The sequence below is a fragment of the Bubalus bubalis genome, chromosome 8 (genome assembly GCF_019923935.1).
Source record: "Bubalus bubalis isolate 160015118507 breed Murrah chromosome 8, NDDB_SH_1, whole genome shotgun sequence".
In the NCBI taxonomy this organism is placed as follows: Eukaryota; Metazoa; Chordata; class Mammalia; order Artiodactyla; family Bovidae; genus Bubalus; species Bubalus bubalis.
In genome coordinates, this window is record NC_059164.1 from 106,721,197 (window position 1) to 106,741,650 (window position 20,454).

At 40.5% G+C, this 20,454-nt stretch overlaps 1 protein-coding gene across 1 annotated transcript; it reads left to right on the top strand.

The window, feature by feature from the left end:
- The first annotated feature begins 18,978 nt into the window (after positions 1-18,978).
- Positions 18,979-20,224, top strand: LOC123466121 (olfactory receptor-like protein OLF3). Its single transcript, XM_045166525.1, has one exon. It carries the CDS (start codon positions 18,979-18,981, stop codon positions 19,918-19,920), a length of 942 nt encoding a protein of 313 aa, XP_045022460.1. The 3' UTR covers positions 19,921-20,224.
- The last annotated feature ends 230 nt before the right edge of the window (positions 20,225-20,454 follow it).

Below are 20,454 nucleotides of genomic sequence, written 5' to 3' on the forward strand. Positions count from 1 at the left end.
ACTTTTAAAAATAGGTGCAGAGTTAACTGGTTCATATTATTCCTCAGTAGATGAAATATTATCACCTATACAAGTCTTCTTTCATTAACTGAAATTGATTAATTCTATCTTATCCCATTCTTTATTCTTAATTCTTCCTTGCTGTGTGGACAACTATTCTGGTATGTTTAATGCATGCAATGATGTTTCAGAGTATGTTTATGTATTTAGAAATATATTAACTACTCAATAAACTAATACAATGTCTTAGTTTATTTATTTTTTTAACCAAACCCTCTATTGCTAGTCTATTACTTCAATAGACTAATAGACTAATATATAGAGTAATCCATGGTGTACACCATATTTTAGCTACCATTCTTTGTTGTGGTACCCAACCCCCACCTCACCACATATGGCCCTATGATTTACACGATAATACATGTGCACTTAAAGACCTATGAGGATTTATTTAGGGGATATACACAGGAACCAAATAGCTTGGTAATGGATAATGCTCTCCAGATAGGCTTTATCTACACTCTTACTTCGGAGAAGACAATGGCACCCCACTCCAGTACTCTTGCCTGGAAAATCCCATGGACGGAGGAGCCTGGTAGGCTGCAGTCCATGGGGTTGCTAAGAGTCAGACACGACTGAGTGACTTCACTTTCACTTTTCACTTTCATGCATTGGAGAAGGAAATGGCAACCCACTCCAGTGTTCTTGCCTGGAGAATCCCAGGGATGGGGGAGCCTGGTGGGCTGCTGTCTCTGGGGTCGCACAGAGTCGGACACGACTGAAGCGACTTAGCAGCAGCAGCACACTCTTACTTCAGTGTGGGAGGGTTCTTATGTATCCACAGCCTGCTTGTTTATACCTTCTAGGCTTCTAGCCTAGAAGGTATAAATTTGTTTTATTTTGCATTATTCTTATAATTAATCAATATGAACATGTCTTCACATACTGAACTTCTGATTTCATCTACCTTCACCCCACCCCATTCTATTCACGCCTTCCCCAGCTCAGTCCATGATAACTCCATCATTGCAGTGATTAGCACATTTCCGTCTTTTTCTCATATCTGCTTTAAATGGGCAAGCGTAGCCTGTTGTCTCTATTCTCAAAATATATACATAATATGATCACATCTCAACATCACATCTCACACATCCCAGTGTGAGCCACCCTTCCTCCCGCTCGAGTTACTGCAATTTGCCTATATCAAATTTCCCTGCTTCTGTTCTTATATCCCAGGATTCAGAGTGATCCATTTAAAACATAAATGAAAGAGACACGTGTACTCCAATGTTCATCACAGCACTGTTTATAATAGCCAGGACATGGAAGCAACCTAGATGTTCATCAGCAGATGAATGGATAAGAAAGCTGTGGTACATATACACAAAAGAGTATTACTCAGCCATTAAAAAGAATACATTTGAATCAGTTCTAATGAGGTGGATGAAACTGGAGCCTATTATACAGAGTGAAGTAAGCCAGAAAGAAAAACACCAATATAGTATACTAACGCATATATATGGAATTTAGAAAGATGGTAATGATAATCCTGTATGAGAGACAGCAAAAGAGACACAGATGTATTGAACAGTCTTTTGGACTCTGTGGGAGAGGGTGAGGGTGGAATGATTTGGGAGAATGGCATTGAAACATGTATATTATCATATGTGAAACGAATTGCCAGTCCAGGTTTGATGCATGATACAGGATGCTTGGAGCTGGTGCACTGGGATGACCCAGAGGGATGGGATGGGGAGGGAGGTGGGAGGGGGTTTCAGGATGGGGAACACGTGTACACCCGTGGTGGATTCATGTCAATGTATGGCAAAACCAATACAATATTGTAAAGTAATTAGCCTCCAATTAAAATAAATAAATTTATATTAAAAATAAATAAAACATAACTCAAATCATGTCCTTCCTCTTTCAACCTTGCACTTATTCAGAGTAAAACCCAAATGTTTACATTGAACACAGGCTTTTCTTCTAACTATACTGTCTGCATGGAATGCCTCTTTCTCAGGTACGCACTTCTTTATCTCCTCCAGTTCTTCATTTAATTATCATCAATGCCCTATTTGATCCTGCAAACATTCTCCTTGCCCCCTACTCCTATTTCTTCTTCAGTTCAGTTCAGTTGCTTAGTCGTGTCTGACTCTGTGACCCCATGGACTGCAGCACCCCAGGCTTCCCTGTCCATCACCAACTCCCAGAGCCTACTCAAACTCATGTCCATCACATCAGTAATGCCATCTAACTATCTGATCCTCTGTCGTCCCCTTCTCCTCCCACCTTGAATCTTTCCCAGCATCAGGGTCTTTTCCAGTGAGTCAGTTCTTCACATCAGGTGGCCAAAATATTGGAGCTTCAGCTTCAGCATCAGTCCTTCCAGTGAATATTCAGGACTGGTTTCCTTTAGGATGGACTGGTTGGATAGCCTTGCAGTCTAAGGGACTCTCAAGAGTCTTCTCCAACACCACAGTTCAAAGGCAAGTATTCTTCTGCACTCAGCTTTCTTTATAACCAACTCTCATATCCATACATAACTACTGGAAAAACCATAACTTTGACTAGATGGACCTTTGTTGGTAAAGTAATGTCTCTGCTTTTTAATATGCTGTCTAGGTTGATTATAACTTTTCTTCCAAGAAGCAAGCTTCTTTTAATATCATGGCTGCAGTCACCACCTGCAGTGATTTTGGAGCCCCAAAATAAAGTCTGTCACTCTTTCCATTGATTCCCCATCTATTTGCCATGAAGTGATGGGACCAGATGCCATGGTCTTAATTTTCTGAATGTTGAGTTTTAAGCCAACTTTTTCACTCTTCTCTTTCACTTTCATCAGGAGGCTCTTTAGTTCTTGTTTGCTTTCTGCCATAAGGGTGGTGTCATCTATTTATCTGAGGTTAATGTTTCTTCCAGCAATCTTGATTCCAGCTTGTGATTCATCCAGCCCAGCATTTTAGATGATGTACTCTGCATATAAGTCAAGTTAGCAGGGTGACAATATACAACCTTGACATGCTCCTTTCCTGATTTGAAACAAGTCCTGTTGTTGCATGTCCAGTTTTAACTGTTGCTTCTTGACCTGCTTACAGATTTCTCAGGAGGCAGGTCAGGTGGTCTGGTATTCCCATCTCTTTCAGAATTTTCCACAGTTTGTTGTGAGCCACACAGTCAAAGGCTTTGTCATAATCAATAAAGCAAAAGTAGATGTTTTCCTGGAACTCTCTTGCTTTTTCGATAATCCAGTGGATGTTGGCAATTTGATCTCTGGTTCCTCTGCCTTTTCTAAATCCACCTTAAACATCTGCAAGTTCATGGTTCATGTACTGTTGGAGCCTGACTTGGAGAATTTAGAGCATTACTTTGCTAGCGTTTGAGATGAGTGCAATTGTGTAGTAGATTGAACATTCTTTGGCATTGCCTTTCTTTGGGATTGAAATGAAAACTGACTTTTTCCAGTCTTGTGGCCACTGCTGAATTTTTCAGGTTTGCTGGCATATTGATGCAGCATCATCTTTTAGGATTTGCAATAGCTCAACTGGAATTCCATCACCTCCACTGGTTTTGTTCGTAGTGATGTTTACTAAGGCCCACTTGACTTCGCATTCCAGGATGTTTGGCTCTCAGTGAGTGATCACACCATCGTGGTTATCTGGGTCATGAAAATCTTTTTTTGTGTAGCTCTTCTGTGTATTCTTGCCACCTCTTCTTTATATCTTCTGCTTCTGTTAGGTCCATATCATTACTGTTCTTTATTGTGCTCATCTTTGCATGAAATGTTCCCTTGGTAGCTCTACTTTTCTTGAAGAGATCTCTAGCCTTTCCCATTCAATTGCTTTCCTCTGTTTCTTTGCATTGATCACTGAGGAAGGCTTTGTTATCTCTCCCTGCTATTCTTTGGAACTCTGCATTCAAATGGGTATATCTTTCCTTTTTCTCCTTTGCCTTTCGCTTCTCTTTTCTCAGGTATTTGTAAGGCCTTGTCAGACAATCATTTTGCCTTGTTGCATTTCTTTCTCTTGGGGATGGTCTTGATCCTTGCCTCCTGTACAATGTCATGAACCTCCATCCATAGTTCTTCAGGCACTCTATCAGATCTAATCCCTTGAATCTATTTGTCACTTCCACTGTATAATTGTAAGGGATTTGATTTAGGTCATACCTGAATGGTCCAGTGGTTTTCCCTACTTTATTCAATTTACGTCTGAATTTGGCAATAATGAGTTCACAATCTGAGCCAAAGTCGGCTCCCAGTCTTATTTTTGCTGACTGTATAGAGCCTCTCCATCATTTGCTGCAAAGAATATAATCAATCTGATTTCGGTGTTGACCATCTCGTGATGTCCATGTGTAGAGTCTTCTCTTGTGTTATCGGAAGAGGGTGTTTGCTATGACAAGTGCATTCTCTTGGAAAAACTCTATTATCCTTTTAACTGCTTCATTTTGTATTCCAAGGCCAAATTTGCCTGTTACTCCAGGTATCTCTTCCATGCCAACATGGTGGAGGAATAGGACAGGGAGACCACTTTCTCCCCATCAAATTCATCAAAAGATCATTTGAATGCTGAACAACTTCCACAAAACAGCTTCTGAACACTGGTGAAGGACACCAGGCACCCAGAAAGACACCCCATTCTCTTTGAAAGGAGGCAGGACAAAATATAAAAGACAAAAAAAAGAAAAAGAGAGACAAAAGTGTTAGGGATGGAGACCTGTCCTGGGGAGGGAGTCGTGAAGAAGGAGAAGATTTCACACGGTAGGAACCCCTCTCACAGGCGGGTGTGTGGGGAGTTTTGGAATCTCAGAAAGCAACATAACAGAAAACAAACAAACAAACACAGAATACATGCCTAACCATAACTGCAGAAAAGAGAACTTTCCCCGTGAAAGGCTCTAACCTAGCAACTTAAGGCGCAGCCTGGACCACTCACAGAACAAAGGATTGAGCATACCAAAGGAGAGCTGGCCAGCTCCCCTCTCACCCAGAGGCAGAGAGGCAGGCTTGTGATAGCCAGAGCCAGAAGGCAAGGGGCTGCTACAATCTCAGCCCCAGAAATGGCATCTTCCATGAAACTGTGAGCAGACTCCCAGCTGCTAACCACATCTTCCTGAGATCCTGGATGGTTGACATCTGCCAGGAGGATCACAGCCTGATGCCAGCTCTCCAGAGGAGACATACAGTGCACCTGAGACGGTTCTCTCGTGGAGCGCCCGGGAAACCCAGTGTTCAGGACCCGGGGGGGGGGGGGGTGATTAAGATGCACGGCCCACGTGGGACAGTCAGTCCCCAAGCATTCAGTCACCTGAGCTTCTCAGACCTGGAAAGGGCACGAAACACATGCCCAACACACAGACTGAGCAAGAACTGTGTCTGAGTGTCTCCTATAGTGGTACAGGTCAGCAGTGGCCTGCCACAGGGGCTCTGGGTGCAGCAGACCTGGCTGTAGCATAAGCCCTTTTAGAGGAGGTCACCATTAACTCCACCATAGAACCACCAGAACTTACACAGGGCTGGGGAAACAGACTCTTGGGGGGCACAAATCAGAAACTTGTGTATACCAGGACCCAGGAGAAAGGCATAGTGCCCCCACAAGAGACTGACCCAGACTTGTCTGAGTCTCCAAGAGTCTCTGGTGGAGGCATGGGTCAGTGGTGGCCTGCTGTAGGGTTGGGGGCACTCAGTGTGGCAGTGTGTGCATGGGACCTTTTGAAGGAAGTCGCCATTATCTTCATTACCTCCACCACAATTTCAGTTCAGTTCAGTTCAGTTCATTTCAGTCGCTCAGTCGTATCTGACTCTTTGCGACCCCATGAATTGCAGCACACCCGGCCTCCCTGTCCATCACCAAATCCCAGAGTTCACTCAGACTCACATCCATCGAGTCACTGATGCCATCCAGCCATCTCATCCTCTGTCGTCCCCTTCTCCTCCTGCCCCCAATCCCTCCCAGCATCAGACTCTTCCAATGAGTCAACTCTTCACATGAGGTGGCCAAAGTACTGGAGTTTCACCTTTAGCATCATTCCTTCCAAAGAAAACCCAGGGCTGATCTCCTTCAGAATGGACTGGTTGGATCTCCTTGCAGTCCAAGGGACTCTCAAGAGTCTTCTCTAACACCACAGTTCAAAAGCATCAATTCTTTGGCGCTCAGATTTCTTCACAGTCCAACTCTCACATCCATATGAGAGAGTCAATTCCTAGGCAGGTTGATAAGGAGTCTAGGGGTCCCCAAGGAGAGAGGTGTCTGGAATTCTCAAGGAGGAAGAAAGGACAAACTTTTTTCCTTCTCTACATTCCTTAGGATTATATAACAATAATGTATCCTGCCTGAGGACAGTCTCTGGATTAAACCTTCTGGCTAATTCTGTTATCTTAAAATGTAAATTATGGGAGTAGGTCTGGTGAGGTCTTTACAACCACCAGACATTCTTTGGATTCATTGGAGAGTATATAACTTCATTGCTAACACTAGCAAGTGGGTACTCTTTCTGCCCCCTTCTGATGCCTATGTCAGAAGCTTTCTCTATCTCCTTTACTTTAATAAAACTTTATTACACAAAAGCTCTGAACGATCAAGCCACATCACTGGCCCCGGATTGAATTCTTCTCCTCCGAGGGCCAAGAATCCCAGTGTCTTTATGATTCAACAACAACCTTTCACATACATGACCACTGGAAAAACCATAGCCTTGACTAGATGGACCTTTGTTGGCAAAGTAATGTCTCTGCTTTTCAATATGCAATCTAGGTTGGACATAACTTTTCTTCCAAGGAGTAAGCATCTTTTAATTTCATGGCTGCAGTCACCATCTGCAGTGATTTTGGAGCCCCCAAAAATAAAGTCTGACACTGTTTCCACTGTTTCTCCATCTATTTCCCATGAAGTGATGGTACCAGATGCCATGATCTTCGTTTTCTAAATGTTGAGTTTTAAGCCAACTTTTTCACTCTCCTCTTTTACCTTTATCAAGAGGCTTTTTAGTTCCTCTTCACTTTCTGCCATAAGGGTGGTGTCATCTGCATATCTGAGGTTATTGCTATTTCTCCTGGCAATCTTGATTCCAGCTTGTGCTTCTTCCAGCCCAGTGTTTCTCATGATGTACTCTGCATATAAGTTAAATAAACAGGGTGACAATATACAGCCTTGATGTACTCCTTTTCCTATTTGGAACCAGTCTGTTGTTCCATGTCCAGTTCTAACTGTTGTTTCCCGACCTGCATATAGGTTTCTCAAGAGGCGGGTCAGGTGGTCTGGTATTCCCATCTCTTGAAAAATTTTCCACAGTTTATTGTGATCTACACACTCAAAGGCTTTGGCATAGTCAATAAAGCAGAAATAGATGTTTTTCTGGAACTCTATTGCTTTTTCCATGATCCGGCGGATGTTGGCAATTTGATCTCTGGTTCCTCTGCCTTTTCTAAAACCAGCTTGAACATCAGGAAGTTCATGTACTTCCTGATGTTGAAGTACTGTTGAAGCCTGGCTTGGAGAATTTTGAGCATTACTTTACTAGCATGTGAGATGAGTGCAATTGTGCAGTAGTTTGAGCATTCTTTGGCATTGCCTTTCTTTGGGATTAGAATGAAAACTGACCTTTTCCAGTCCTGTGGCCACTGTTGAGTTTTCAAATTTGCTGGCATATTGAGTGCAGCACTTTCACAGCATCATCTTTCAGGATTTGGAATAGCTCAACTGGAATCCATCACCTGCACTAGCTTTGTTTGTAGTGATGCTTTCTAAGGCCCACTTGATTTCACATTCCAGGATGTCTGGCTCTAGGTGAGTGATCACACCATCATGATTATCTGGGTCGTGAAGATCTTTTTTGTACAGTTCTTCTGTGTATTCTGGCCACTTCTGCTTAATATCTTCTGCTTCTGTTAGGTCCATACCATTTCTGTCCTTTATCGAGCTCATTTTGCATGAAATATTCCCTTGGTATCTCTAATTTTCTTGAAGAGATCTCTACTCTTTCCCATTGTGTTGTTTTCCTCTATTTCTTTGCATTAATTGCTGAGAAAGGCTTTCTTACCTCTTCTTGCTATTCTTTGGAACTCTGCATTCAGATGCTTATATCTTTCCTTTTCTCCTTGGCTTTTCGCTTCTCTTCTTTTCACAGCTATTTATAAGGCCTACTCAGACAGCCATTTTGCTTTTTTGCATTTCTTTTCCATGGGGTTGGTCTTGATCGCTGTCTCCTGTACAATGTCATGAACCTCAGTCCATAGATCATCAGGTACTCTCTCTATCAGATCTAGTCCCAGGCCCCAGGTAAATAACAGGGAGGGAACACAGCCCTGCCCATCAACTGAAAATTGGATTAAAGATTTACTGCTGGGCCCGCCCATCAGAACAAGACCTTTCCCCCTCAGCCAGTCTCTTCCATCAGGAAGTTTCCATAAGCCTCTTATCCTTATCCATCAGAGGGCAGACAGACTGAAAACCACAATCACAGAAAACTAACCAAACTGATCCCATGGACCACAGCCTTGTCTAACTCAGTGAAACTATGAGCCATGCCGTGTAGGGCCACCCAAGATGGATGGGTCATGGCAGAGAGTTCTGACCAAACGAGAACTCCTCTCCAATGGAGAAGAGAATGGCAATCCATTTCAGGATTCTTGCCTTGAGAACCCCATGAGCAGTCTTTCTTCTTACCTTGGTATTTATTTTTTCCAAAGTGAAGTCGCTCAGTCGTGTCTGACTCTTTGCGACCCCATGGACTGTAGCCTACCAGGCTCCTCCCTCCATGGGATTCTCCAGGCAAGAGTGCTGGAGTGGGTTGCCATTTCCTTCTCCAGGGGATCTTCCCGACCCAGGGATTGAACCTGGGTCTCCTGAATTGTAGGCAGACGCTTTAACCTCTGGGCCACCAGGGAAGCCCTAAAGAACTTATCTATTCTAATATATTTGCAATTGATTCATTTTTAAATGTTTATCTGTCACCCTTCCTCTGCCCTCCAGAATATAAGCCCCTTAAGAATGGAGATCTTTGTTTGGTTCAAGAATATATCATAGTGTCTGTCTCATAGTTACCAAACAATAAATGTTTTCTGAGTGAACCATATTGTCAGCCTTTTGGATTTCTATGCTATACACTGTGTTCCTTTTCCTTTCGTTTTCTACCATTTCCTTGTTGGTATGTACATTATAGATATGAATCCTTTTCTGTTATAGCCATTGCAAATATATACCTCTGATATGTCACCTCTGTCAGTTTTATTCATGGAGTCCTTTGTTGAATGAAAAGTCGTCATTTTAATATAATCCAATTTATCATATTTTCTCCGATGATTGAAACTTATGAAGTTTTGTTTTTCTAAAAAAAATCTTCAAATCTAGGTCATAAAATATTCTATTTTATTTAATTAAGTTTTCTACTTTCACCTTTCACAGCATTTCTTTAGTTTATCGCTAGCATTTTAATTTCCTTAGACATCTACTTCTACATAAGTTGTTAAATATAGGTTTAGGGTTTTTGCCCATGTTGTGGTCTATTTATGGTCCTATATATGGATCTATCTTTGAATTCTATTCTTTTCTCTTTTGTTAATTTGTTTTTCACCATACAATCCTATTTTCTAGTTTCAAAAATTGAAATATAGTTGACATCCAATGGTATATCAGTTTCAAGTGTAAAACATAATATTTTGACATTTATATACATTACATACTAATCACCATGGTAAGTCTAACAACAATCGGTTATGAGACAAAACTATTATAAATTACTGACTATATTCCCTATGCTGTCCATCACATTCCAGGACTTACTTATTTTGTAACTGCAAATGCATACCTCTTAATCTCACTCCCCTATTTCTCCCAACCTCCCACTCGTCTTCCAATCACTAGTTTTTTTTTCTTTATCTGTGAGTCAGTTTCTTTTTGTTTCACTGATTTGATTTTTTTTTTAGATTCCACATATACGTAAAATCATACAACATGTGTTTTCCTTTCTCTGGCTTATTTTACTCAGCATAATATCCTCTAGGTCCATCTATATTGTCACAAATGACAGAATTTCATTCATTTTTATGGTTGTGTAATATCTCATTTTGTATATACATATATACTCTATCTTCAGTATTCTTTCATCTGTTTATTAGAACTTAAGGTACTGCTGTATCTTGGCTACTGTAAGTAATGCTGCAGTGAATACAGGTGTACATATCTCTTTTTGAATTAATGTTTGTTTGTTTGTTTTCTTTCAGAAAACATCCAGAAGTGGAATTGCTGTATTGGGTACTAATATTTTTAATTTTTTGAGGAAACTTCACCCTGTTTTCCATAGGGCTGCACCAATTTACATTCCTACCAATGGAAACTTCATTGAGGGTTCTTTTTTCTCCCTATCCTTGCCAATAATTGCTATTTGTTGTCTGTCTGATTAGAACCATTCTGACAGGCCAAATGAGGTGAGGTGATATTGTGGTTTTCAATTGCATTTCTCTGATGATTGGTGATGTTGGGCATCTTTTCTTGTGTTTCTTGGCCATCTGTGTTTCTTCTTTGGAAAAATGTCTATTCATAGCCTGTGACCATTTTTAATAGAACTTTTAAAAAAATATTGAATTGTGTGATTTCTTTATATATCTCGGATATTAACCCCTTATCCAGTGTATTATTTGCAAGTATTTTCTCCCACTCAGTAGGTTGTCCTTTTTGTTGATGATTTCCTTCCTTGTGAAAAAGTTTTTAGTTCGATGTAATCCCATTTGTTTATTTTTTCTTTTGTCTCTTTTGTCTGAGGAGATAGACACACAAAAATTTGCTGAGACTGATGTTGAAGCATGTACTGTCTATGTTTTCTCCCAGAGTCTTATGATTTCAGGTCTTATATTTAAGTCTTTAACCCATTTAAAGTTTGTTTTTGTATATGGTATAAAGAAGTGGTCCACTTTAATTCTTTGCCTATAGCCTTTCAGTTTTCTCAACACCATTTATTGAAGAGAGTGTCTTTTCCCCATTGTATATCCTTTCCTCTTTTCTCATAGATTAATTGACCATAGATATGTGAGTTTATTTCCGGGCTTTCTATTCTGTTCCACTGAAATGTGTGTGTGTTTGCCTGCCTGTACCATACTGTTTTGATTATTGTAGCTGTGTAGCGTAGTTTGAAATCAGGGTGCATGATACCTCTAGCTTTGTTCATCTTTATTAAGATTGCTTTGGTTGTTTAGAATCCTTTGTGGTTCCATTTACATTTAAAAGTTTCTTGTTCTAGTTCTGTGAAAAATGCCATTAGTATTTTGAAAGGGATTGCATAGAGTCTGTAGATTTCTTTTGGTAGTGTAGACATTTTAACAATATTAATTCCCTTCATTAGTGAGTACAGCATATCTTTCCATTTATTTGTGTCATCTTCAACTTCTTTCTGGAGAAGGCGATGACACCCGACTGCAGAACTCTTGCCTGGAAAATCCCATGGATGGAGGAGACTGGTACACTGCAGTCCATGGGGTGGCTAAGAGTTGGACACGACTGAACGACTTCACTTTCACTTTTCACTTTCAAGCATTGGAGAAGGAAATGGCAACCCACTCCACTGTTCTTGCCTGGAGAATCCCAGGGACGGGGAAGCCTGGTGGGCTGCCATCTATGGGGTTGCACGGAGTCGGACACAACTGAAGCGACTTAGTAGCAGCAGCAGCAACAGCAACTTCTTTCATCAGTGTCTCCTTGGTATTTTTATTCCCAGGTATTTTTTTTTCTTTTTGGTGTAATAGTAAGTAGGATTGTTTTTAAATTTCTCTTTCTGATAATTCTTCATTAGTGTATAGAAATGTCACAGATTTCTATATATTTTATTTTATATCCTGCAACTTTACTGAATTTATTTGTTAGTATTAATAGTTGAAGAGTGGGAGCTTAGGGGTTTTCTATATAGTATCATACCATTTGTAAATAGTGAGAGTTTTGCTTCTATCCTCCATCCTGGGTGCCTTTTATCTCTCTTTCTTGCTTTCAGGTTTTTTTTTTTTTTTTGGTCTGATCACTGCGGCTATTACTTCCAATGTGTGTGATTAGTCGCTTCAGTTGTGTCTGATTCTGTGACTGCATGGACCACAAGCCACCAGGCTCCTCTGTCCTTGGGGCTTTCCTGGCAAGAATTCTAGAGCAGGTTGCCATGCTCTCCTCCATGGGAACTTCCCAACCCAGGGACAGAAGCCACATCTCTTGCATTGCAGGTGGATTCTTTACTGCTGAACCATGGGGGAAGCCCAATACTATGTTGAATCAAAGTGGCAATGGTTGGCACTCTTGTGTTGCTGATCTTACAGGAAATGCCTTCAGCTTTTCATTGCTGAGTAAGTTAGCTGTGAGTTTGTCATATATGGCCTTTGTTATGTTGACATGTTTTCTCTCTAGTTATCTATTTATAGCATGACATATTCCATATAAATTTTGAGCAATTTCTTAAAGTTCCATGAAACATTTGGGAGAAGACAATGGCAACCCACTCCAGTACTCTTGCCTGGAAAATCCCATGGGTGGAGGAGCCTGGTGGGCTGCAGTCCATGGGGTCTTGAAGAGTCAGACATGACTGAGCGACTTTACTTTCACTTTTCACTTTCATGGATTGGAGAAGGAAATGGCAACCCACTTCATTACTCTTGCCTGGAGAATCCCAGGGACGGGGGAGCTTGATGGGCTGCCATCTGTGGGGTCGCACAGAGTCGGACATGAATGAAGCGACTTAGCAGTAGCAGTAGCAGCAGAAACATTTACTTGAATTTTTGATTAGGTTTACTTTGAGCTTAGAGATTCATTTTGGAGCATTGACATCTTTATAATATTAAATTGTCCAATCCAAAGCATGAAATGTATTTTTAGTTTAGATAATCTTTAATGTTTTATTTGGAGTTTTCACATATTCTCCATATTTTTAAAATAAATATCTGTTAAACATATGTTATATGCCAGACAATCTTCTGGGTGTTGTGGATCCAACAATGAAAAGCATACAGAAACATCTGCCTTCTTGGACATTTTGGTGGTGATTTAGTCTCTAAATTGTGTCTGACGGTTATGTTTTACTTAAAGGAAAATAGATAGTAAATATAGGAAATAAATAATCAATACAGTGTGTCATAATTACCATGGAGAAAAACAAAATGGGGAAAGCAGATAAAGAGCACAGGAGGATTGAAAGTATTGGCAGAGAGTGCCATAGAATTCATGTATATACTCTGCTGAGAAATTCCTAGTTACTTTATAATCTATAATTCCTAAATACTTCACAACTATTATATGGGGTATTTTATTTTACTTTTTTAGTTGGTTATTGCTGGCATACAAAAATGCTATTGATTTCTGTAAGGTGGTCTTAATCTAGTTCTCTTTTTAGATTGTTGAAAAAATGTTCCTGGTTTATAGTCATATCATCTATAAATAGTGATAGTTTTTATAATCTTTTATCTATCTTAATCTATTTCCTTTTCTTGTAGCATAGTCTAAACCCTCTAAGGTCATATGAAAAATTAGCCATGATGGCTGGTATTCTTTCTTGTTCCTGATCTAAAGGCAGGAATCTGCAGATTCTCCATTAAATACAATATTCTCTGTAGATTTGTGTATTTAATTTGAATTAAATTAAGTTTTTACGTTTGAAGTGCTTTAAAGTAAAGGAGTAGATTCTCTATAATATATCAAAGCATATCATAAGGCAACTACAATTAAAATTATAGTATTGGTGTAGAAAAAGGCGTGTCAATAAATCAACATACAAACTCAAAAGAAACCTTTGTCATGGGAATTTAGTGTATCATAATTGTGTAATTCATTTAGGAAAATATGTATGATATTGGGAAAAATTACCACCTTAGCAGGAAAAATAGCTCATCTTTCCTATTGTATGTAATAAATTATCAATTTTTAATATCTAGAGGTGAAGAAGTTCACTTTATAAATGATTTTATGTTTATTTCCATTTAAATCTAAAGCATATAATGGTAAAAGAATAAGAAACAAAGCAATAAATCCACAAAGCATAAAGGACAATAAATAAATTAATATATTTTGTAAGAAATGCCAGGAACATTTTAGAAGCTAGAGAGCAAATTCTTTCTTATCTTTGTAAGGTCCAGAGATAAAACAGGCTCTATGACACATTCCCTTTCAGCAGTGCCCACATAGGCAGCCATCTGTAGGTAGGCTGTCTATTCTTTGTAAAAAGTGGGTCTCAGGCTGGGAGAAGACGTTATTGACAGCAGCTCCCAAGCCCTTTACGGGGCAATGCCACATAACCGAGCAGAGGATGAGAACAGACTGGTTACGCTCACTTAGATGAGGCACATGGTGGAAATCTCCCCTGCCACCCTTGGGAAAGAGAAATGCGGAATAGAAGTTTCACTGCACAATGCTTAGCATCCTCACTAGAGTATTTTTAACAGAGGGTAGTGGTGTTTTATTAAAGATTCTGACCACTAAAAATCCCTAAGTACAAACCAACATATGGAAGAACATCTTCCTTAAAGTGAAGTGAAAGGCAAAAGTTCTAAGGTTACAGAACGTGATGGTAGAATTGCAAACCTGGACTGTGTGTGTGTGTGCTCAGTTGTGTCCAACTCATTGCAACCCCCTGGACTGTACCCCGCCAGGCTCCTCTGTCCATGGAATTTTCCAGGCAAGAATACTGGAGTGGTTTGCCATTTCCTACTCCAGAGGATCTTCCTGACTCAGGGATCAAATCCATGTCCCTTGTGTCTCCTGCATTGGCAGGCAGATTCTCTACCTGTGAGCAACATGGGAAGCCTGGACAGCAGCCCAATAATAAGTAACAGCTGTCACTTATGGGCATAAAAAATGTCTCCTTGCCCGACCTCAGATTAGGTGACGTACCACAGAGCACCCAATGGTCCCCAGAGTTGCTGATCTAGAAGTTATTGCTCTAAGGAATATGGTGATGGGTGAATTGGAAGGGGGAAGTTTTGATGTAATTCCCATGGTCCTACAGTTCAGTCAGTTCGGTTGTTCAGTCACGTCTCTTTGCGACCCCATGGACCCATGGTCTTAATGTGGGATAAAAATCCAAACAATCCAAACGGGCTTATCTGGTGGTTCAGTGGTAAAGAACCTGCCTGTAACGCAGGAGCCTCAGATGGCGTGGGTTCGATCCCTGCGTTAGGAAGATCCTCTGGAGAGGGAATGGCAACCCATTCCAGTATTCTTGCCTGGAGAAGCCCGTGGACAGAGGAGCCTCATGGGCTACAATCCATGGGGTCACAAAGAGTTGAACATGACTGAAGTGACTTAGCATGGATGCATGTACAATCCAAAGCTGGTATCACTGAAGACTCAGATGTACTTCTCCTGAGAAATTAAACTTTGGTGAGTTCTTTCTCATGCTCCAGAGACAAGGAAACAAAATTTTCATTTGCAAAGTTGAAATGTAGGTTAGGGTGTTAGATGCAGAAGTGACCAGGCAGAGGGAGAGGAAAATTAAAGGAAATCTAATCAGCAAAAAATAATTGGCCCCTTGAGATTTTATCACTAAGTTATAGAAAGTTACCTGTTCCAACTGCGCTGGCTTCAAACTCCACAACTCTCCCAGTCCTGCCATCTCTCCGAGACACAGGATGGCCCCCTCCATTCTCCAAAGGTAACTCAGGCATTTCCAGTCTGTCTTCAGCACTTATTTAACAACATAAACTGTGAAACTAGCTTCCTGTAATCCATGACTTCTTCTGTATTCTTCAAGTCTCAGAGTCTAGTGGCTTGATATAGTTGTCCTCTGGTAGAAGTTCATCCTAAAAATTATGTTCTGTCTATTCAAATTAAGTTTGTGAGTGTACAGCTAAGGAGGTTTGAAAAGAAGTGTGGGAACAGTTTAAGCATGACTGAGTGCCTTTATGTGTGGGTTCTAAAGGGACCACGATGGAAAGTGATCCTATGAGTGGAAAGAATTCTGGGCTCTCCTCTACCTGTGTAATGATTTTAGCTTAACTACATGGCTACTCAAATTTTTACCTCTGGCTTTGGAATGATTACCAAGTGACCTGGAAATGTAGTCCACTTTTTATAGTAGTGTGATAGTAACCATTTACATGAACAGTGGGGGATATGTTGGTTCAATTTACAAGCACTCACCACTGCACAGAAGAAATTCTGAGTTTCCCATGGGAGTCAGCTCAGAAGGGACAAATTTTCCCAATCAGATGAAACTCATACCCTCAGACCTGTCTCATCTCTTACTTTTTAAGGACATTCTTTTGTCTAGAGAAAACTATTCTTAGGTTTGAAACTTTGAAAGCTAATTTTAAAAAATAAGCAATTGATTTATTCATTTCTGATACTGGATCATTTTTATTTCCTTATTTTTCATATTCAGAGCTCTTAGTTTTCTCTTAGAAGAGGAAGAAAGGACTTCCTGCCATGGATCCACTAAAGACACTGTTCATCACCATATCAGACACAGAGTAGAAGCATGATCACCTTTTCAAGTTTATGAAAGAGGTCTTCACGTACATCAAGAATAGAGTCTCTACTGGGGGAGATGTGCTGTGTGTCTCTTCCTTATATTGCTGAAGTGGCTTGAAGGCCAGATCTCAACTTCACAGGTAAATGAGAGGGACCTACTCTGGCCCACCAGGACTCTGAAGTAAATGGGCTCAAAAGTAGAAAGTAGGAACTCATTTAGTGTCCTTGATATGTTTCCTGATTTTCATGTTCGGTGTATCCATAGCCTTTTAAAAAATGACTGTCATGTGCTATACACAGGGTCTGCTATGTATAGGAGCAGCATAATGGAGGTGCCCCAGCTTATCAGATAATCCTACTTATCTGCTGACTCCTCCATTGTCTAGTCACTTCAGCTCTTTTTCCCATCTGTAAAACACAGTTAATAAGACAAAGCTCACAGTGTTGTTGTGAAGACATATTTTTGTTGCTTAGTCATTGTGTCCCACTCTTTGTCACCCCATGGACTGTAACCCTCCAGGCTCCTCTCGTTATGAGATTTCCCAGGCAAGGAGTACTGAAGTGAGTTGCCATTACCTTCTCTAGGGGGGATCTTCCTGATCCAGGGATGTAACCTATATCTCTTGCGTTCCCTGCATTGGCAGGCAGATTCTCTGCCACTTGCACCACCTGGGAAGCCCCATATATTAGTAGATATATGAGATATTTAGTATAATGACTAGTACAGAGTAAGTGTTCAGCAAATAAAAATAAATTTAGTTATGATTGTTTTTCTTTTACCATCTTTCCCACTGCATTGGATTTTTGCACTCTGGCTGTGCAGAAGTGTTTCCGTGAAGAATATTACTATATCTTTAAATATTGTGTGTTTTTTGCCAGTGTTGCAGCTGAGTGTCTTGTTCCAATCAATCTGATGTAAGTGACAGAAAGCTTTCAGTGCAAAGACTTGAAAATGGTATCTTTGTTCAATGATCATTTCCAATACTTTCTGTGTGATATTCATTTTCTGAAAGTTCTCTTTTTAATAAATTCCTTGAGATTTTGGACCTTATTCAAAACAATACAAAATCCTGAATATTTTATAGTTAATGATATGAAAATAAACTATAATAGCAAGACCTCCAGCCATCTGTGTTATAAGTGGTGTAGTCTGTAACAATCATCCTAAAAGTTTTTATGCTAAAACTGGAAACGTTTACTAAAAGTAATCAGCGGCCCATCTGCTGTATGAATGGTAAATAAGCTATTGGAATAATGACCCTCATGTGGAATTTTCAGGTACTGTCACAGGAGTATCTCAGAGACCTCAAACTCCCAGCTGCATGTTTTAGTTAGGGATACATTTCTTTCCTTAAGTAGTAAACATGAAATAAGTATTGGCTTGGGGTTAAAAAAAATCTGTTCCTGTCTCTGTTACCATGTTCTATAATTAAGACCTGATTTTCTACCCTTCTTCCTTCACTGGTGAGGAGTGATTCCTGTTATATTGGTGAATGAATGAGTTGTCCTTTCCTTGAGAAAACATTGTTATTAAGTAATAACATGATGGGCTTCCCTGATGTCTCAGTGGTAAAGAATCCACCTGCAATGCAGGAGACGCAGGTTCAGTCCCTGGGCCAGGAAGATCCCCTGAACCATGAACCATGGCAACCCACTCCAGTATTCTTGCCTGGAGAATCCCATGGACAGAGGAGCCTGGAGGGCTATAGTCCACAGGGTCACAAAGAGTTGGACATGACTGCAGTGACTGAGCATGCACACACGATAACATGATGTCATTAAACACATTATTAAATTACCCTTGGAGGGCATGAGAGATACATTTCAACAGGGAGGTATACCTTGTCTTCATTTAACACCTGATTCTTGAAGTTGGCCATCGTGGGTTGACAGGTCCACCTGGGCCACTGGTGTGAGGTACGTGAAGATGAGACCTTCCACCTGACACTCTCAGATTAAAAGGACAAATTATAGAAAAGAAATTCCAAATCCATTGGTAGTAAGTATGAAAATATTACTTAAAACATTCAGGATTTCATGAATACATTCCATTGAGGAGGGGTGAGTACAGTTGTGTCTGAGACATCCAGAGAGTAAACAAAACAAAAAAAAAGTTAAATGGTACTGAACATCATGTAGAATTCAGAAGAAGATCTTTCATGTGGGCTAAAACCTGTCTCACCAGAAAGACAGTAATTATCCCCTCTAATAACTACTAAGTTAACTAGAATTTTAAATCTAAACACTTCATTAATTTCCTTCCTCCATTTAAAAGTAGATATTTGAGAGAAAACTTATGTTCTAATAAATTGAATTTCAAGTATGTAACCTTTTTTCCCCCTTGATTTCCAGCTGCTCAACTGGGTACCGTTTCATTCTTCCTCTACAGATACGTTAAGCAGAGTCTGGATGACGATCTGGCTGACACATTCAGGGAGAACTTTAAGTTCAAATGGGTAGATTTTCCATGTGGTATGAAAGCCATCTTCCAATTCTGAGTTTCTTTAATTTGTCATTTTGACATCTTTAGTTCAGTTCTTAGAAACGAATGGGTCAGGGGAATAAAACGCAGACATGGGTGAGTGAGTTCATTCTGCTGGGGCTGTCCAGTGACTGGGGGACTCAAGTCTCCCTCTTTGTCTTGTTCTTGGCCATGTACTTGGTGACCATTGTGGGAAATGTGCTCATCCTTCTTCTGATCAGACTGGACAGCAGGCTTCACACCCCCATGTATTTCTTCCTTAGTGTTTTATCTCTTGTGGACCTCTGTTACTCAAGCAGTATTGTCCCTCAAATGCTGGCCCACCTGCTCTCAGTCCAGAAGTGCATCCCATTCTCCAGCTGTCTGATCCAGCTCTCTACGTCCCTGGCATTGGCTGCGTCTGAGTTCCTGTTGCTGGGGGCCATGGCCTATGACCGCTATGTGGCAGTGTGCTACCCGCTGCACTACACGGCCATCATGCATGGAGGGCTGTGTCTGGGACTGGCTGTTGGCTGCTTGGGGGCTGGTTTCATGAATTCACTGCTGGAGACAGTCATCACCTTTCGGCTTCCCCTGTGTCACAATGTTATGAATCACTTTGCTTGTGAGACCCTAGCAGTGCTGCGGCTAGCCTGTGTGGATATCTCTTTCAACAAGGTCATGGTGGCCATCTCAGGATTTCTGGTGATCATGCTTCCCTTTTTCCTGGTTCTGTTTTCCTATGGTCGTATCGTTGCTGCCATTCTGCACATTCATTCTGCTCAGGGACGTAGCAAAGCATTTGGGACGTGCGCCTCTCACCTCATTGTGGTGGTCATGTGCTTTGGAACAGCCATCTTCACCTACCTGGGGCCACGGTCTGCCTACTCAGTGGAAGGGGAGAAGATGGTTGCTCTGTTCTATGCTGTAGTGGCCCCTATGTTGAACCCCTTGATTTACAGCTTGAGAAATAAAGAGGTTATGGCTGCTCTCAGTAAACTTTTAGACAAATTCAGAGACAAAGGGTGAAGACTATAAGAATTTCTTGTTATCTATCATCGAAATCAAAAAGAAGGTCAGATAAGTGAAGGTGGGACTGGGACATTTATACTTAAGACTATTATGTTCAGATCCTGGATTTCAAGTGAACAATTTCTCCACATAATTAATGCATTTCCTTATGTAGGCCAATACCAGGTAATTTACATACCAGTGATTCATGAAAGGGCCTTTTCTTAGATCATCTTATCTCAGTATCCAGTAGTATTTAGGATTCTTGTACCATTTTTACATTGTATTAGCTTGTCCATGTTTAAAGGAATAATGCATGGCTTCATCAAGCAGACCTGGTCTGTGGATTGAATGGGTAGATGAATTCTGACAATTAGGTCTACTTACACTTTTGTGGACTAGAAGAGAGAATGTTTGTTTCTCTTTCTACATGACAATACTCCAATTGTTTTTAGAACAGCTTTATTTCCTCCAAATGGTTTTTTCAACTCCTTAACAAATTAACATCAACTTTGGAGCTTTCAATACTCTCTATGCCTAAATCTGGACTGT